Raw genomic sequence first — 19,805 nt, 5'->3', positions numbered from 1 at the left:
ACATTGCAAGCATTTAAACTCACCACTCTGTCTGGGAAGGTAGGAACTTTAAATTTCTCTTCATTGACTGCAACACGAAGATCAGTATCTGAAAAGTAAAACTTACATAAAATACACATAAGCTCCTCGTTTCTGGAGGAATATGATGTGGGATAGAGTGCAATGAAAAAGCAAACTCTTGCTACCACATCTGTTGTCATTAAGAAATTGACACACATGTGCAGAATGAAAGCTACTTCAAATATCTTTTCAAACTTGGCTATCAGCATTTTGGAATGTGCAGTGATTAAAGTGTGATTTACATTTTTTATATCTAGCTTAAACTTTGTTTTATTTATTTTGAAAAGCAGAGACAGGAAGAGGGAGGAAGGGGAGAAAAGTAGGGGAGAGAAGAGGGAGCTCTCCTTATCCATCCACTGGTTCACTCTCGTCAATTGCGCACAACAGCCAAGGCTGGGTCACATTAAAGTCAGGAGTCAGAAACATAACATGGGCCTTCCACATGGATGGCAGAGACCCAAGCACTTGAGTCATGGCCTGCTGCTTGCCAGGGCACACATTAGCAGGAGTAGAGTGGGGAGCTCATAAGAGATATGAGCATTCCAAGTCTTAACTGTTGTGTCAAGCATCTACCCCGATATAGATTTTTAAAAGAATGCAGTTTCGCTTTCTGAGTTTATTATTTTTGTTACTTACAGGAAGAGAGAGCTGTATTCTGAAGTGGGAAATGCAGCTTTTTAGATCACAGTGCTGTGTTTATCACATTCTACTTCTTTGGGGTTTAACAAGTCAGGAAGAATTATGGGCAAAAATAATAGCTCATCGATAGGTTAATGATTCAGGTTTTTAAAATATTTTTCCTAAAGCAAAAGAAGGGCAGATGCTGATATTATTATTTTAATAGCTGTGAGTCAGTTGTCCATAGAATTAGACATCATTTGCTATATAGCATCTGTGAGGCTGGATTTTCCTGATGCCAATCAACCTGTCACATCTTGTCTACTGCCAGGCTGTTCTGGAAACTGCTGGCTTTGGCCTAATGGGGAACCACCCACCCAGGGACCAGCCCAAAAGAAGGGTCACACATTACATGCTTCCCAAAGGGTGCATCCTGGAGCCGCTTTGCAGCTCTGCTGGCAGCACAGGTACTTTCCGTCCACAAAGAAGCCACTGTGGTACTTGATCAGCAGGTGAGGGCTGCCCCTGATCTCTAGGGAGCAGGCAGAAAGGAAAAGATGTGAGTGAACATTGGCCCACAAGAAAAAATGCAATCAGTTGACACTCACCATACAATACCAGTAACCTAGTTTGCCAGTAACTGTGCTAAAAGTAAATGACCCTCAAAGAATGTACGTCCTTCATTAAGAAGAGAATAAGCCAAAATGAAAGCCTAGCATGTATAGAGTGAGAACAACATAGTAATATATACAGGTTAAGCATCTGTTATTTGGAATGCTTAGGACCAGTGTTTCAGATTTCAGAATTGCTAGGATTTTAAACGATTTGCCTAGACTTTACCAGTTGAGAGTCCCTAAATGTAAAAGTCTGGATGAAACGCAATATTTAAATCTATCTGAAGATCATGTTTGTGCTCAAAAAGTTTCAGATTTTGAATTTTGGATTTTTGGATTAGAAATGCTGAACCTGTAGCATGCTTGAAGAAAAGAAAAAAAAAAAACTAGCAAAACCTGCACGTACAGGTGAGCTTGATGTTAAGATGATAGAAACATCCAGAGAGAAGTGAGGGGTGACAGCATGTGGCAGAAGGAGGCTGGAGGGCAGAAGGTATTAGCAAACAGAAAAAAAAAAAATTCTACTATATATTCACTTCCCATCATTCCTATTTTGAAAAATAAAAATGTCCAGAAAAGTTGCAAGATTAACCCTGATTCACCACTTGTGAACTGCCTGCTACATTTGCTTTATCTTTCTGTTCATACATATTGTTTTAAGATGTAGAAATATTATGTTTTGCTTAACAATGTGAGACTAAGCAGCTGACACCATGAGCTGACTAGCATTTCTCGAGCTGCCGCTGCACTAACACTGGACTGTCAGTGTGGGAGAACAAAAGCAAATTTCTTTCACCAGTTGTTTGCAGCCAGATGCAAATCCCCTGCTGTGCAGGCACAGTGCTAGCGCTGACTACCGCTCCTGTGCTATGGAGGGCAACAGGCTTCTGCTTCCAGTTCTGCTCCCTCACCATTTGCCTTTCATTCTCACATGACCTGCCCAGGGGCCATCCAAATTTGTCCCACAGATAGAGTTCCTGAAGGACCCGCAAATAAAGAGCTACAATAAAGGCCACAGATAAATGCCTGGGAGCGGCTGCCACCTGCTGCTGCCACCCCAGGAAATCTCCCCAAAAGTAGCTGAAAAGGAAGCAGTGCCCCAGAGCTGTCCCTGAAGTCTACTATCATCAAAAGCCTCGCGCTCATGCATAACATGCTGTAATAGATTTAGGACCATCGCCTTTGTGACTCATGGTTATTCCAAGTGAAAAGAAATGCGGGGAACTGACGCCAGAGGTGTCAGATATTAGCTCGCTTTATTGAATGGCACAGCTATGCAGAACTTGGCTACAGTTCTGTGTGATTTCAACAGGGATTCCCTTTTCACTTCAGTCAACTGGTAGAAGGCTGCTACTCTTCCATAGTGGGTCACCCGACTGTCATACAGAATCAATTGTTATTTGCTTTCAGGAAAAGAAAAAATTAAGTCCTATATGTGGAAAAGCATGTGGATAACCTGAGATGTACTGAGGAAAATCCATGCACTAAAACTTGAAGGAAAGAACATAAAATCTTCCCAGATCTAGGAGTCTAGTAAGCTGAAAATGTGCAAATGAAGTCATTATTTGAGTGGAAGATTTTCCTCACATTATTATCCATTTTTAAAGTAAAAATATTGCAGAGGGAAATAGAGCAGCCTAAAAGATCACTGAAAGCTTCATCTTTGTCCAGCACTTATAATACACTGGGTAAGAAGTTGGGTTTGGATAATTAACTTTTGAACGCCTATTACTAGGGATGTGACCTTGTGCATGGCTTTTTTTTTTTTCAGTTTCGCTTCTCTGAAAAATGCAGAACAACATTTTCGCTCTACAGAGCTGTCCAGATTACCTAAGAAAATAGTTTATAAGTACTTCATAAAGTAGCTGGCAAATGTTAAGTGCTTAGTGTGCACTGGGTATAACTTTCCTTGAGCATCGAAGGTGCAGCAGCCACAGGACTTGGTACGTGCTCATGAGCACCTGACCTTTGTCCTGGGAAAGGCAAGCACAGAAGGTGGAGAGCAGGTGGCCTGGCTTCCTGAAGCTGCTGCAAAGGCACAGTAGCCAGCTCTGTGCTGAGTAGGTGAGGGAATCCTACCCACAGGCTTCCTGTTTGTAACCATGAGCATGCAAAATGAGAATGAGTCTGGCACAGTCCCTGAGGGTGACAGGCAAATCAGAAGGTCCTCTCTTGGCATTGGATCCCTTTACTACCATAGCAGTCATCTAACATGCCTCAAAAGAACTCAATTACTGTCTTTTATGACATTTTTAACAATTACCTTCCTGTAATGCTTTCAGCCACTGCCTCCGGCTGTCTTCATTTGATGCATAGACATAGAGAAGCCCATCCTTATAGACAATCTGGAAAGGAAAGGATCTGGTGCATTCAGATGTAAGTACATCATAGCTCACTCAGGCACAGCTGCAAATTTTCTATTATCCAGATCAGATAATTTGCTTTCGTTCTAGAAGGCGATGATGAAAAAAACGATAACACTTGGAAAAACATTCTAGTCCTCAATCCATTTTATCACAGTCATTCTTACATGGGAAGTTACCGCAGTAATGCACCTACAAGTGCTGAACGCTGAGGTCTCAGCAGAGATGCCTTGGCCCACTGAGAACTTGAGTAGATTCCACATGATGTATGTCTTAGGATTGTCTGCCTTTCCACTGGGTCATTCTCTTTGGTGCCTTTTGGAAAATAGTTAAGCCGTTCTCTCCTTAAAAGTGTTCCTAGGGATAGAAATCCTTTACTTTGCTATGCTAACTGGGCTGGTTTCTTATATTCTTACCATTATACAGCTCATCTTATGTTGGGTAAAAAAAAAATAACTCTGTTACTTCAATTTTCTATATTATATGGCACCCAGGAATCCCCCAAATAAACCTTTCCCTATTTTTTCACACATTGAGTAATGTTCAAAGATTACAATATCTTCTCCAGACACTTCTCAGGTTTACTCAACTCTTCGTTGGTAACTAACATGTAGCAAATGCTTACTGGTTGCTGGGCTATTTCCTACTGACTTTAATATTTTAATTCTATTTCAATTCTGTGGAAAGTATGAGTATACTCTTTTTCCAAGTGAGAAAACATATTCAGAGAGAAGTTGAATGTATGTTACAGTTACATAAATGGAAGTAATGGGGCTAGGACTTCTGTGGGCTCTGAATCCTGTGTTTTGTTGAGTACTCTAAGCCAAACACTCCTCCACCAAAGTTTGAGTACTGTTTTTTCTAAGTGAGAAGTATAGGCTATTCATCAACTGGATTATTAGATTTCATGTTTTAAAGATTTGTTTATTTATTTGAAAGACAGTATTAGGGAAAGACAGAGGGAAAAGCAGTCATTCACTGATTCACTTCCTAAATGGCTGCAATATTCAGGACTGTGCCAGGCAGAAAGCAGGAGCCAGGGGCTCCAGCCAGATCTCCCCACAAGGGTGCAGGGGCCCAAGCCCTTGGGCCATGTTCCACTGCTTTCCTAACCCATTAGCAGGGAAGTGGATTGGAAGAGAAACATCTGGAACACAAGCTGGTACCCATGTGGGATCCTGGCATTGCAGGTGGCAGTTTTATCCACTGCACCACAACACTGGTCTCCACATTTCCTTTTTGATCATAAGTCCCTAAAATTAACACTAGGTAGTCTGGCCAGCTAAAAAACAGTCCACTGTCTTGAAATGACAGAGGCAAATATTCATAATACAATGAAAGTTGGGTATGCATTAGTTCAAGTCACCTCCAGAAGGGAGTTAGGCATGCTCTCCACAGCATACCATGTTTGAAATACATCATAGAAAAATTCAAACTTTTTAAAAATTATTTTATGATACAGTTACATAGGCTCTGGGATTTCCCTTCCTCCCTCCCTAAAACTCCTCCACCCTCTGATTTCTCCTATAATAATGTTACAATAGTATAGACCTTTATAACCAATCCTAAGTCCATCAATCTGCTATTTAAGTATACCCTGATTATAGGCATGGGCAATGGCAGAGAGTCCAGCATCCTATTGTCAAGATACAGTTAACAGTTTCATTGGGAGTCCATCTTTAGTCTGGAAGTAGAGATGTGTATCCTCACATCTGGATATGAGAGTCTCCATTACAGTTACTATACATCCCCTTAAATGAAAAGCCACAAAATAAAATCAACAACAGGAAGAAAATAAAAAATTTACAACAGCATGAAGTTAAATAACTTGTTACTGAATGACCAATGTGTCACTGAAGAAATGAACATCAAAAAGCTTTTTAAAGCAAATGATGCTGTTGTACAACCTATGGGTAAGTGAAGAAATTAATGAGAAAAAAAACTTTTTCAAAGACATGAAAATAAAAACAAAAATATCAAAACTTGTGAGCTACAGCACAGTCAGTACTGAAAGGGCTGTTGATCTTGTATTTTGCATGAAGGTTGGCTTACATCAGAGACAACATATGATATTTGTTCTTTTGGGATTGACTTATTTCAGTGAGCATAATAATCTCCAGCTGGGAAAATTCCAACATTTTCCATTGTGTGCAAAGCCCTTCATGGGTCCTCCTTACTTATTCAGGCTTGTGCTTACTAATGCCTCTCTGTTCAGAGCAACTGCTTGGGGCTGGCCAAAGACAACATGCTGATTGACGCTGTGCTGGTTCCTGCTGCCTTAGTCCTGCTGTTCTTCCTTCTTGTGCTGGGTGAGGCACTACTTGCCCTGAGTGTCACCTCCAACACAACAGCTCTCTGACTTCCACTTGTGGATTTTGCCACTTTTTTGCAAATGCCTTGGGGCAGGGCCAGTATTTCATTACTTAGTGTGTCCACTATTTCGTAGCACCACAGATATCAACAGTATCTGAGAAGAGATATACTTGTGGCAACTCAGCTCACTGCAGCTAACACTCTCATCCTGCTGCCCCTCCCTCCAAGGAAGGCAGGTTGTTGAAAGAATTTTAAGTAATTCTCCAATTTCCATCTGGGGATATTCCAAGCTGTGTCACGGTCTTAATAGATCACTTTATACCATTATTAGTTTTCATCGATCTACTGAGTTTATGACAAAACATATTAAAGAAAGAACCTTTCAGAGACTGGTGCTGTGGTCCTGTTTGCAATGCCAACGTTTCTTATGGGCAGCAGTTCACGTTCTGGTGGTGCTACTTTCAATCCAGGTCCCTGCTAATAGCCTGGCAAAGCAGCAAAAGATGGCCCAAGTGTTTGGGCCCCCTTTACTCACATGGGAGACTTGACAGAAGCTTCTGGCTTCTGCTTTCAGGCTGGCTCAACTGGCCATTGCAGGAACTTGGAGAGTGAATTGGCAGATGGAAGATCTCTCTCTCTCACATACACACACACACCTCTCTGGAGGTTTTTCAAATAACTAAACAAATCTAAAGAAACAAAGAAACTTCTACCCAGGGCATTGTTATTACTCCCCTTACCTGAAATGGATATTGTCTCTCCACTGGTGTCTGTTCCTCAAGATTCACTTTCTCCACACATCTGATCTTTTTAATTTCAATGAATCCTTTTCTGCTGCCTCTTTTCTGAATTAAAGGAAAAAATCACAATACCTTGTGTGATGCCCCATGGTGCCAAGAGGAAAGCATGAAGCTATAGCTTTCTGACAGAAGAAGATTGGGTGATGGCTGGTCAACAAAGAATCACTTCCCATTACTCCATAATAGTAAAAATGTAATGACAATAGAATATTTTGTTTGATGTACATTGCTCCACATGTGTACTGATCCAAAAGCAAATATTTAGGCAGTAGTTAATATTCTTCTTTGACTATCCTGAAGCTTGACTATCTTGAAATATGTCTCAGAACACCTGCTGTGTGATTAACCCATGCATAGTAGTTTTTAAATAGCTTTTGTGTGATAAGCTTTAAATTTATGAGTGAGCGAGAGAGAGAAACTTCATTTACTGGTTCACTTGCAAATGCTCACAATAGCCTGGGGTTGGATCAGTCCAAAGCCAGGATCTGGGCCTTCACATGGGTGGCAGACACCCAACAACTTGAGCCATCACCTGCTGTACTGCAGGGTGTACATTAGCAGGAAGTGAAGATCTCAACCCGCAATTTAATCATTCTGCCAAACACCTGTCACTCCACAGACTTTTTAAAGATCTCTCATATATATGAATTTCCTTTTTTTTTTAAACACAAAATCAGCTCATCAGTTAATTCCATTTCCACTAATTTTTGAAATACCCTTGAACATTTAGGAAAATCAAGACTTGGCTTTGGGATTATGACAGAATGTCAGTATTTCTACCCCCAATAGAAACACCAGCTTATAGAACTGGCTGAATTTATAGCAGTGTCTTCAGGTAGAGTTCCTTAACGTCTCTTAGCACTCCTAACATCTGGGGCTTGCTCTTGCTCTGCTGTGGAACTGTCCTTGTAACTAGCTGTTTAGCAGCATTGCTGGCCTCCAGGCACACAGCACCAAGAGCATTTACCCCTTCTAGTTGGAATAACTAAAAACAATTCCAGCCATTACCCAATATCTTGTGGGAAGCAAAAATGGCCTCAGTTAGTCTAGAATTATGCTTTGCCTTAGTTAACAAATGTCTTAAAATCTTTTATATTGAATTTAGTTTAAGAAAAGACAATGCAATAAGTGGATGCCAGTTGATTTTTACTGTGTGTGCTAAGAAAGCTGATATTCTTTTATATAATCAAGTCTTTTGTGAAGAAGCACAATAACTAGTAGAAAAACAATGGAATAATTAGGGTCTCACCATTTTGTCATATTCATAGTAGGAAAGGCTTGTTTTGGTTAAAACAAAAAGCCGCTCTTTGTAATTATTTGGAGACATTTTCTTCTTTTGCTGTGACCTTTTGAGAAGAAGTTCTTCTAGAATGGATTTTGTATCCATATTATCATCCTAAACAAAATAAAATGTTTAAAATGAGGATTTACATTATCCACCTGGATTTTATTTTAACCTTTCTATTTTTAAGTCAATTTTTCTCAACAAGAAATTGACTTGGCTTTGTAAAGTACATACATATACATATTTTTATGGCCTTTGCTGTAAGTCCTAGAAATATGTTGATTTTGTAGAGCATTTTATGTATTCAGCTCATCTCCCATGCAGGATCATAAATTCATCATCTTTGGACTGCCTTCCATATCAGCTTCTCAAAATGCACTTTATTCCTAAAATATTGCGGAAGTGTTTGCTGAATTAGATAGGATATCATCCAACTTTATGAAAAGGCGAATTCCAGACAGCCTATACATACATACACATACATAATATATGTATGAAGCAATTTATCAGTTGAAATTTCTCTTCATTAACGTGGCCAAGAGATTTAACGCAGTCATCCAAACCGCTATGGAATACTGCGGATATCATAGTGAAAGGCACTCACAGCTCCTGGCCGTGTCTGCATCTAACATAAAGGACACATGTACAATTGACAATACTTCTCAGAATTTAAAATGCAAATGAATGCCCAAGACAGAACACAATGAGAAAACTATGAGAGTGCAATTTTAAAGGTGCTGTAAAAGAAATGTGAAAGACTTGGGAAAATTACTATTGCATTTACAAGATGAAAAATACTCTTGTGGCTTTTGTCCTAAAATCACCTAAAAATTAAAATGTAAGGTATTTCTGACAAATATATGAATTTCATTTCTGGTTCTTTCAACCCTGTAGCTTCAATCTGCAGTGTAACGCTAAATCTTAGAGTAAGCAATAGGTCACAGAAACAAGCATCCTCACGCTGTTTCTGCTTTATCAAACTGCGTCGGTCCTGGGCTTTCCATGCCCAGTAGCATCTTTGCAAATTGATCATATCAAGTCTTAACACTACTTACCTTAGTCTTGCTAGAAGTGTACGTGTGTGGGTCCTTAAGCATAGCTCTCAAATTCTCAGTAAAAGTTACTGCTCAGAGGCAGTATCATTCTGGTTCCCTCTGGCTATACACAGGATCACACATTCAAAAGAAGCATGCTGATCATGGTTAGGATAAGGAAGTGAGCACACAGGCACTGCTCTGTCTGGGTGAAGATGGGTGCCAAATGACTGTCCAATCATCGGAGGATTCTCACTGGCCCAGGAGCATGATGGGTAGCCCAACTGTGGAAAGGAGACTAAGAACTACAGCTTGGTGTTGAATAAACCATGGTCAGCTCAGCCAGCTTTTCTTCTGACATGAACCACACAACTCTACAGCAAGACTTGAGATTACTGTGATTACTTAGATAGATCAGGAGTCTGTTTAATTCATGAAGTCTTCCAGAGGCGTTCTTTGATTTATGGACAGCTAGTGGTGGTCTTACTAAGCCAATGCAATGAAGTCCAAGTCTAGCTTTTTTTTTCTTTCTTTCTTTTATTTATTTATTTTTTTTTTTTTGCTTTGGATATCATTTTATCTCTTTGAAAAGGGGTAATTATTTTTGTGAAACAGAATTCTTCTTTTAAGCACAATGGATGCTGTTTGTTGTGATCACTGGCAAAGGAGGAGTGTGGCGGAGCCTTCTCAGGGCCTCAGAGAGCACGCCTGCATCTCAGCTCTGCCTCCACTGCAAGCTCGGCACGCACACCTGCTGAGGTGAGACTTCCGAGAATGATGAGGCCTGGTTTTGGTGAGTACAGCTCCTTTCGGGGAAGCCATACAACCGGTCCAAGCTGCAGGGCATTTCGTGTGCTTTATATCCCTGCAGTTGAAATTTGTACTAACAAAGCACGAAAAGAAAACTGAAAAATCTTGCCAAACTTCTTTTATATTCCCAGCTGATACATGACTTCTCATAGTAGAGTATTAATTAAGTAGATATGGTTGGTTGAATAGGAAGGTTAATTTTAAAACTGGCTGTCAGGTATTAAATCAATTTGTGATATTATGACCAGTTTTACAAACGCAAAACCCCATGTCCCAGCTAGTTTGCAGTCTTTCCCAGTACTGTATGATGATACACACATCAAGATGGCCTTTAAATATTATATTAAACATGAAGAATTTGAGTCACAGAAAGCATTGACAAATTCACAAACTTTTCTCTGTCTACTCAAGGGAAGAAGACAATTGAGCAGAAAGAAAGATAGCAAGTTGTTGAGCACACTCTCCAATAAATGCGTTCGGGTTTACAGCCCTGATGCAGTAGATAAAATGCAGTGTCTCAACCCCCAACACAGTTGTTCATTGCAAAACAGTCCCCTTTGTTACCGTTTTGCTTTCCCTTTTAAACTTGTTTTATATACGTTTGTTCTTCAAAACCAAGATCTATAGACAAAAAGGAAAAGAGTAACACAGCTCTAGCAGCTTTCTCTTCAAGCAGATAACATGTGTGCATGCTTATTTTCACAGAGGGTTCGAGCACTGTGCCTGTGGGCCTGCAGTCTGCTGTTGTCATGTCGCAGCCACCTGCAGCGCTGTGTCCTTGAGGCTGCATGAGGCACAGCCCTGAGCTGGACTCCAGATGCTTCCTCACACACTTGAAGAGCCCTCTGCTGCTCCCTCTCAGCCTCGGCTCTCTTTTGCTCCTTCTGCTTGTTTCTGCCGCTTCCTGGGCTTTCCCTTTTTCCTCTAAATGCCTAGGTTCTCAGTGGAAGGCATTTCTAAGCTCTCACTTGTTTATAGTAGCTGATAATTAGTGTGAATTTTTAGAAATTAGCAATTTCTCTTCTGTTGTTACAATAAGCAGAGCTCAGCTGCTACCATTGTCCCAAATGCCAGTCCAGTGGCTAATAAACACTGCTCTGCCCATCCTTATTTAGAGGAGATTCAGTTGTGAAGGTAAAAAAAATAATAATATAAAAAAACATTTTAAATAAAATGAGATCTTAAATCTTGTCTGATTAACCAGAAATGTATTTATATACAGAACTGGTAGGATTCAGCTGGCTCTCAGATTACCACCCACATAGGATATACACATCAGTTTGCTTACCAAATCACCCATATAGCCTACTTGCATAAACACATGAAAGTAGAGACTAAAGCATGGGAACTGAAAAAATGGGGAGGAATCAATAGTTTGCTGAACACAACCACCCTATGGTCATGCCCATTTCCTATAAGGAAGTCAGGATCTAGTCATTAGGTAACCCATTACATTGAATGTGCAGATTCCATGAACATGACTTGAAATCACCATGGCTATTTGGGGTGTGTAAGGAAAATAAGATAACAAGAATAAGAAATTCAACTTGGTCTTTCTCTTCAACATACTTGACTTTGAGCCTATTGTGTACCCCACATTGAGTGACTGAGAGCAGAGATAAAAATCTGCCTCGACATGTGAGAGATATGAGGGGTTTTCAAAGGTTCTTGGAATTGTATATTATGAAACAAATGAAATGTGGATATAAAAACGTTTGTACTGAAATAAAATTTATCTTTAAATTTCATTTTTAGGAAACATTCTGAAAGTGCTCTTATGGGATTTTATCACCAGTTGAGATCATTGCAGGGTGACAGCCTTAGAAAGTTCTAAGGAGACTATGTCGTTTGGGAGCTATGTCAACCTGACCAAGTCACATCCCTGCTCTAGCATTTAGTTTTCTGATCTGTAAAATGATTTAATTCAAAGCGCTCACACTTTACATGGCTTAAATGAGAAATTTCCTGTGGAAAATACTTGGGCTCTAGATCATGACTAAGAAAGAGAGAGGCAAAAAGAAAGAATTCAAATGCTACAGTGGAGTCTATTTGCCTTTCTATCAGACCTATGGAAGGAAAAAATTGGTTCTTTGTCTTAAGACGGTATTATGGAAGGGAGACTTTTGAAATTGGATCTTGAAGGATGGGGATAATTTTACTGAAAATAATCCTTGTCAACCTTTAACGAGAGCTGGCCCTTTGCTGGGTGCGTAGTGCCCCTAACAAGCGTGAATTAGTTTGCTGAACACAACCACCCTATGGTCATGCCCATCCACCTAATGGGGTAGACAGGTACACCTATACTCTGTGAGCATGTCTTAACACAGGCATCCTTGGGCAGGGGGCGATTTGCAATAGTCCCATCTCACTACAGAATAGGGATATAGAATACAGAATACAGAATACCATTCTGCCTTGTTTGTAGTGGATGAAGCTGTGATGGTTACATAGACTGCTCAGGTCACACTGCTAATGTAGTGGGACTGGGATTTGACAGTCAAATCCATAATCCACATTCTTGACTATAATACTATTGTTAGAAAAGCACCTCTGCCGGGTGACTCTCTTGAATCAGAGAAAGTGCTACTCTAAATACAGGAAAACACAGCTGCTGGCAGCCCTAGAAACCATTTCGGAGCTGCAACGCTGAACCCCAGCAGCCGTGATCCTGAGAGCCACCATCTAGGGACTCAGCTTCTGCTGTTCTGACAAGAACCCCATTCATTCTGCATGGCAATCAACTAATGAAAAAGTCTACAGCTCCGGAGAAATGTACTACAGCATTACGAAGGCACACTGGTGAAAACGGGCATAGATTTGGGTTTGGTCAGATTCATGCAAAGGGTATTTTACTGGAAATAGGAGAAAGATGTCACCTATTATTTATCTTCCATCAAGAACCCCCAATACAATGTTGAATAGCAATATTCTATCCTGTATTTTGAAAGTAGATTCAAAAGTATCACCTTAAAATTCGAATAAATTCTACGCGGTGCAGAGGAGAGCAGGAGGCAGGAAGAGAAGGGAGAGAGGAGTAGAGGGTTAAACGGGTCATTGGCTCATGTTTTCCACCAATTGGCTTTAGCTTTTACATCTGAGAAAGGAATAGTAACTCCCTACCCCTTTACTCGATTCAGTTATCCTTTTTGATTTACCATGTCACTTAGGGAAAGGTAGGGAGTATAGGGAGGGAAAGGACAAGAAGGAGAGGGAGTGGGAACTATAGGGCTTTTCCTAAAAGGAAAGCCAGAGGATGTTGTGATAAACTTGGCCAGACCCCCTTGTCTTCCTGCTAAATAACTGACAAAAATACAATGGTGAGTTTGAACATGAGCGAAGAGTGTTAGCTCAGAGTCAGGCAAAGTGCTCTGAAAAGTCTTATGACCCTGGCCAAAGATAAGTAAACATTGCCACCTGAGTTTATGCAGAGAAGTTGCAGGAAATGTTAGCATGGCACAAAAAGAAATTGCTATAACCTCGACACTTAAATTCTCGGTGTTCTGGAACACCACAGCTTTGTTGTTCCCACACAAAATTAGGAAAACTAGACGCCTTGGGAGGACCATTTGCCCATCAAGAAGACAGTGCTCTTCGCATCAGAGCTAAGGTTTGTGTTAATTAAGCCTGAGATTCATCCTCCCCGCATCCTTCACAGAGAATTTCTACACCCTTTCTCCTCTTCCAGTGACCTCTGTCTTGTCCCGGGTACTCTTCTCTACAGGCACCTCCCTTGGGAGAATCGCCAGAGGTGATCCATCCACAAGCTGACAGCTTTTGCTGAATTTGTTGTGAACACATAACATTGCTTAAGGTGGAGCAGGTTAGTGTGGGTGAAAGCACCGAGCTTCAGTGGGTTTAAGGCCCCACATGGATTCAACTACCCCAGCATGTTACTAAGACAATAGCCACATCGAAGGTTACCGAAAGTCAAGAGAGAATGGTGGTACAATGCCCAACATCCTTGCAAATATTCCGTAAATCTGTAAATCTATGTACCTTTTCTCACCATTGTATAGGCAAAGTAAAAAAAAAAAAAAAAAAAAAAAAAAAAAAAAAAAAAAAACAGTGTAGCAATACTAAGAAGCTAAGGACAATGACTTGGTTCTCAATGATGCAATCTGTCTTCCCCTGTTCTCTGCCCTCAACTGCTGGGGATAGGAAATAAGAGGAGGCTGGAAGACCTCTGCAGGCATTCTCAAGTCAGCAAGCACCTGCTCTATGGGGTCACTACGCATACTCCATCCTGGGGCTAGATCCCTGAAAATCAGCAGGAACCAGCCTCCTATTGGCTACTGTATTTGTGTGACTGCATTTCTTTCTTTCTTTTTTTTTTTTTTAAGATTTTATTATTATTGGAAAGCCGGATATACAGAGAGGAGGAGAGACAGAGAGGAAGATCTTCCATCCGTTGTTTCACTCCCCAAGTGAGCCGCAACGGGCCGGTGCTGAGCCAATCCGAAGCCGGGAACCAGGAACCTCTTCCAGGTCTCCCACACGGGTGCAGGGTCCCAAAGCCTTGGGCAGTCCTCGACTGCTTTCCCAGGCCACAAGCAGGGAGCTGGATGGGAAGCAGGGCCGCCGGGATTAGAACCGGCGCCCATATGGGATCCCGGGGCTTTCAAGGCGAGGACTTTAGCCGCTAGGCCATGCCGCCGGGCCCGACTGCATTTCTTGCTAATGAATACTTGCGTGTCACCCGCAGCACACTTTGCACACTGACAGTATGGACATCCGGGAGCCTGCTGGAGACACACACTCTCATTTGCTATCTGAGGCCTAGTGACTTGGGGTCTGCATTTAGCAAGGCCCTCAGGCAATCCATGTGCCCATGAGAGTGCGGGGTGCATCGATTGCAACAACAGGACACCTGTTGCACTCTCGAAATCCATTGCAATTACAGCAGTTCGCAGAAATTTCCAAATTGCATGGATGTGGGTGGCACTTTGTGGTTCATCTTTCTCTTGCTTTCCCATCTGCTTCTTAAAACACTCTGGAGGGCCTGACTTAGGAACCTAGGAGTAAACACCTGCAGGTAAAACAACATTATCAAAGCACAAAGAAGGTAAAAGTGACATTTCTGTTATCTCTTTGGAAGCAGCTACGAGGCCAACACAAAAAACCATGGAAGGGCCATGGGAAGAATCAACCGAGGAGCGAGCTCAAAGCCTGATGGCTCTCCTGAGTTAGAATTTGAGAGAGGGGCAAATTGGCCGCAAAACCATGACAGTTTTAAACCTCTGGTCCCCCAACAACACAACCCCATGCGAAGTCCTCAATGAGTGCATATTCCTAGCCTTATGCTAGTTTTAGGCTACATTTTGTACATTTCAGGCCCCAGTACAACTTGGATTCGAACCTGTTTTCCCATAGGATATGACACAATGTCAACGCACCATTTTGACCCGTTCCTTCGTCTGGGTCCGCCGCGGGGATGGGACTCTGCAGGAACACAGCCGCGCTTGTCCTCCTTCCAGCAGCAGCAGCAAATTGTCTCACATATTCCCCGCCGCTGGGTCACAAATGGCTGCACACCTCAGTGCCCCCAAATGGGTATTGTCCTGTGGGGCCTTACACAACCCTACAGGAAACCACACTCAGCACTCGGCCAACACTTGCTGATCTCACCGAATGCCACAAAAGCAGAGACAAAGGCATATTTCAGAAAGGTTCCAGCTTTGAGAACTGCAGCTCCTGCTTTTCCCAGGCAGCTCTCGGGTACATGTGATAACCCTGCCCTTGTTCACAGAGCTCTGCGCTGGAGAGGGAGAAAATGCCTCAGCGAGACCCGACTCCGGATGCTGACTTCCCTCCCGGTAGTCAGGAAACCATTAGGTAACACCAAGTGCACAGAGGATAAGCAATGAAAACTTCAGCTCAGCTCAGCACTTGGACAAAGGAGCACCAGAGAACACAAGAGAAGGACGGTTCATATGACTGAAAAAAGAGCTCATTTCCACTCAAAGCATGGCAGATTAGAAACTAGTTTAAAATATTAAGAAATCCAAAAGAGAAAGTACTGGTTTTGCTAATGTGTAATGCACCAAGATTGTCATGAAAAAGGGCCAGTGTCGCTTGTCACCATTGAGATCACATCACAACTTCTGTCTTTACCGCTTCTACCATGTTGTCTGGTGTGCAACGGCTGCTCATAGACTCATAAAATAAATCTAATGATATATTTTAGGCTCTGCTATGGATAGCCAAGGAAGTTAATCACCCCTTTGGCACAAATGAAGTACTGTGCTGATTTCCAAATTGTTGGACACGTTAAATTATTTGTAAACACCCATGATGTGAGTTTGGGTTACCAGAGAAGTGTGATGCTTCTGACTTTCAAAGAGCTCTTCTTTTGTCATGGACACAGGCTCAGGGTCATCTCTATTCCGTCAGTCAGTCAGTCAAGTCTCATTGAGAATGTACCATGTGCTAAGCATTCTTCAGGGGCCAGAGACACAACAATCAATAGAACGGAGCAGCCCATATTTCCAGGGGGCTCATGTCTAGTGGAAGAAGAACCATGAGCAGCAGTTCATTAAGGAAGTCTGAAAAATCATTTGCAGAAATGTCTCTAATATTTTGGTTTGGAAGCTAGAATTTGGGGAAGGGCAAACAGTCCTTCAGAAAACATGAAACAAGTCTAAATTACAGCCTGACTGTAAATAAAGGTCACAGATGAATTCTGAATAGTTCACTCACCTGTCAGGGTGAAGTACACAGTCATTTGAGAAAAAAGATAAATATAGGAACAGTAGCCTAACAAACTGGCCAGATCAATTAATTGCACACTCTGCTAACTCACTTCCTTTCCCACACTGTGATCTCTATTGACTTCTATCTGGTGACATGGCCAAAGATCCATTCCAGAGTAAGAAGTGAATTTGCAGGGTGGGGTGGGGGGAAAGGAGGCGGTCTAACTGTGGAAACAACTGCACCCAGTCTTTCCAAATTTCCATCCCTTCTTGGGATTTGAAGCAGTCAAGGGCAGCTGGGAGGAGTGGTTTCCTCTAAGTCAAAATGTTACCGATTTTATTTACTTGTTCTATTCATTTACGTCCTTCGCTGTGGTTCCTGAATGTTTGGCTCTGGATTTCTAGGTCTTTAGTGAAATTCTGTCTTTTGGCTACCCATTACAGTAATTGTGACGTAAGTGACTGGAATTCTAGTTTGCATTATCACCTTCATGCAGGGAGCCCTGTAGGGATTGTCATGCCAGCTCTTAGCAGGCAACAGTTAAAGGGACACAACATGGGGCAAGATGACGTCAGCACCCCACAGGCTTTTTCACTTGTGGTGACATTTTTAGAACAAGAAAGAACCTGTTAATATCGAGAGAGAGAGAGAGAGAGAAAAAGATCCGAGTTGTGGCTAACTTTTAAGAATTCATTAGATGCACAGCTTAAACACCATCTATATACTTCTTATTCCCAGTTGTAGCCAGGATATCTTCTTTTTGAGACACATATTTCACTGCCAATGTGACCCTCTATATTCGAAATATCTGACAGTTTTGTTGAACTTAACCTGTCCAGAGCTGCTCTACTGATGAACCCTTCAAACCAACAAATCCACTTGTCGGCTAATAACAATTCCATGCTCCCAGTGGCTCAGGCCAGGCCGTGGAAGCAGCCTCTCCTCTCACCTCTCCTCACACCCAGTACTAAATCCTCCAGGATGTAAGATTAACTCTAGCCTCAAAATGAATCCCAAACTGGGCCACTTTGCCAATATCTGTACTGCTACCTGCTGGGAAAATGACCATCAGCTGGGACACTGCACTGGCCTCCTGTTCCCCCTTCCCCTACCTCCTCTGTCTGCAGCCTGTTCTCTATTGAGTGACCAAAGGGAATCCCTCAAAGAAGTCAAATCGTGTGTGTCTCTGATCTGAATGCTCCAGCGCACCTGCTTCCTTTCTGCTTTCTTAGTTCTGTCTGTAACATCATCTAGTCATGAGTCTACATCGTCTTACTGCTCCTAGAAACCCAGCTTGCTATTCTTTCGGTATTCTGAGTATCTTCTGCCCCAGGGCCTTTGCATCAGCCACAGCCTCTGCTTGGCGCACTGTTCCACATATCTGGCTTATTTCCTCATCTCCAGCCTCTGCTTAAAGCAGTGTCTTCCTAAGAAACTTCACTCTGACCACCCTGCATCACCCTGTGGCATCACCACGCACCCACCCAGCACTCCCAAGCTCCCTCACCCTGATTTTCTTTTCCGCACAGCCCTTATCTCCTCCTAACACAATGTGTAATTTCCTTATTCACTGCTTTACAGGCCTGTCTCACCTCACTAAAGAGTGAGCTCAGAGGGCTCCAACACTTGTGCTTGCTGCGGAGCTTTCCCATCTGTGCCTTGATTGAGGCTTCATTCACCACCTCCTGCATTGTTTCCTTCTGGTGCTGATCTAATCGACCTAGAGCTGGGGGTCGGATGCAGCCACTCACACTTACTGGAACTGAATACTAATGTGGGAGTGGGAACTGGCAGTAAACATGCAAAGGATTGTTGTTTCATTTCTTATGACCTTTCTGTTACTGGCAAAGCTCAGTGGGTTCTTTCCTGAGCTTAGTATAGAAATAAAAAACCTGGAATCAGATGCAGAGAAGTTTTATTTGTGAGGTGACCAGGTGAACGAGAGTCAAGAGAAAAACAGCTCCGGAGAGAAAGTTGGGAGATGGGGCGCCTCTTGAAAGGAGAGAGGGAGAGACACCAAAGGAGGGAGGAAGGGTCTTGGGATTTTAGGCTTTCCCTGACCCCTCCTCGTCTGGGCAGGAACCTACAGGGAACATGTTCCTTGTTGGTGGGCTCTGGACCAGTCAGGAAATGACTGGGCGATTCTTTTTTTTTTTTTAATTAAGCTTATTCATTAATTACATCGTGTTGTAATTACATAGAATCTGGGATTCTCCCCCCACCCTCCCCCCATGGTGGGTTCCTCCACCTTGTTGCATAACCATAGTTCAAGTGACTGGGCGATTCTTATGCCATGCATTTAAAGGTGTGGCCAAGATCTTAGCAGCCTTGGAAGTCTCACTTTCTTAACACCTATGAAATCTGTAGACTTGACATTTTAGCAGCTTTGCTCCCTCCCGCCCGCCACCATTTTTGTAGTGGGAGGTAAGGGTTCAAGGTCTAGATGGAATCAACAGACTTTGAGCACCACTTGCTTTTGTAAAGAAAATTTGTTAGAACTACAGCCACCATTTATTTCAGTATGATAATATTTTGAAATATTTGTGAGATTAAAACACATGTTTCATCTGATGGAAAACAGTTTTTTGAAATCTATGCATATGGAGGATATTCAAAAAAGTTCATAAAAATCACCTATAGAAAAACTGTGGATTTCAGGTTCTTGCACTAAAATAAATTTACCTTTTTAAAAATTAGATTGATTTATTTGTTTGAAATACAGTTGGGGGGGGGCGTGGGGGAGAGATCTTGTGTCCTATAGTTCAGTTCTCAAATGGCTGTCAAATGGCTGCAAGAGCCAGCGCTGGGCCAGACTGGAGCCAGGAGCTCCTTCAGCTCCCTCACACGGATACAAGGGCCCAAACACTTGGGCTCTTTTCAGCTACTTTCCAAGGCCATTTACAGGAAGCTAAACCAGAAGTCGAGGAGCCAGGACAAGCACCTGCATGGGATGCTGATATCAGTGACGCAGATTGAACTCACTGTACCACAGTGCTGGCCCCTAAACTTACTTTTTAATTCCACTTGTCAGAGTCCTGAGTCCAGCTGCTTTTGTTTTCCAGCGTTAGAGTTGAAAAGCTGTATCAGACTGTATACAGTCTGTCAAGTATTGACTGTCAATTTAAAAACATTGCTAACTCATGCTCTAGAAAATTCTACCAACTTTAATCATGATTTGCTAGCTTTGGACTTGACTTCAGCAGCTCAATTTGACATTC

At 42.1% G+C, this 19,805-nt stretch overlaps 1 protein-coding gene across 1 annotated transcript in view; it reads right to left on the bottom strand.

Annotated features, from left to right (window-relative positions):
- The window catches only part of BMX (BMX non-receptor tyrosine kinase), a 36,183-nt gene extending 20,563 nt beyond the window's left edge, over window positions 1-15,620 (bottom strand). The window contains exons 1-6 of the mRNA XM_004597493.4: window positions 15,291-15,620; window positions 8,018-8,164; window positions 6,709-6,813; window positions 3,556-3,637; window positions 1,091-1,210; window positions 24-88 (exon numbers count right to left, since the gene is read on the bottom strand). Of these exons, the coding sequence (XP_004597550.2) occupies window positions 24-88; window positions 1,091-1,210; window positions 3,556-3,637; window positions 6,709-6,813; window positions 8,018-8,164; window positions 15,291-15,293 (522 nt within the window). The 5' untranslated portion in view covers window positions 15,294-15,620. The remainder of the gene's footprint in view (window positions 1-23; window positions 89-1,090; window positions 1,211-3,555; window positions 3,638-6,708; window positions 6,814-8,017; window positions 8,165-15,290) is intronic.
- Between the last annotated feature and the right edge of the window lie 4,185 nt (window positions 15,621-19,805).

This window comes from Ochotona princeps, chromosome X (genome assembly GCF_030435755.1).
Source record: "Ochotona princeps isolate mOchPri1 chromosome X, mOchPri1.hap1, whole genome shotgun sequence".
In the NCBI taxonomy this organism is placed as follows: Eukaryota; Metazoa; Chordata; class Mammalia; order Lagomorpha; family Ochotonidae; genus Ochotona; species Ochotona princeps.
Note: the sequence above shows the minus strand (reverse complement) of the source record. Positions and strands in the feature narration are given on the sequence as shown.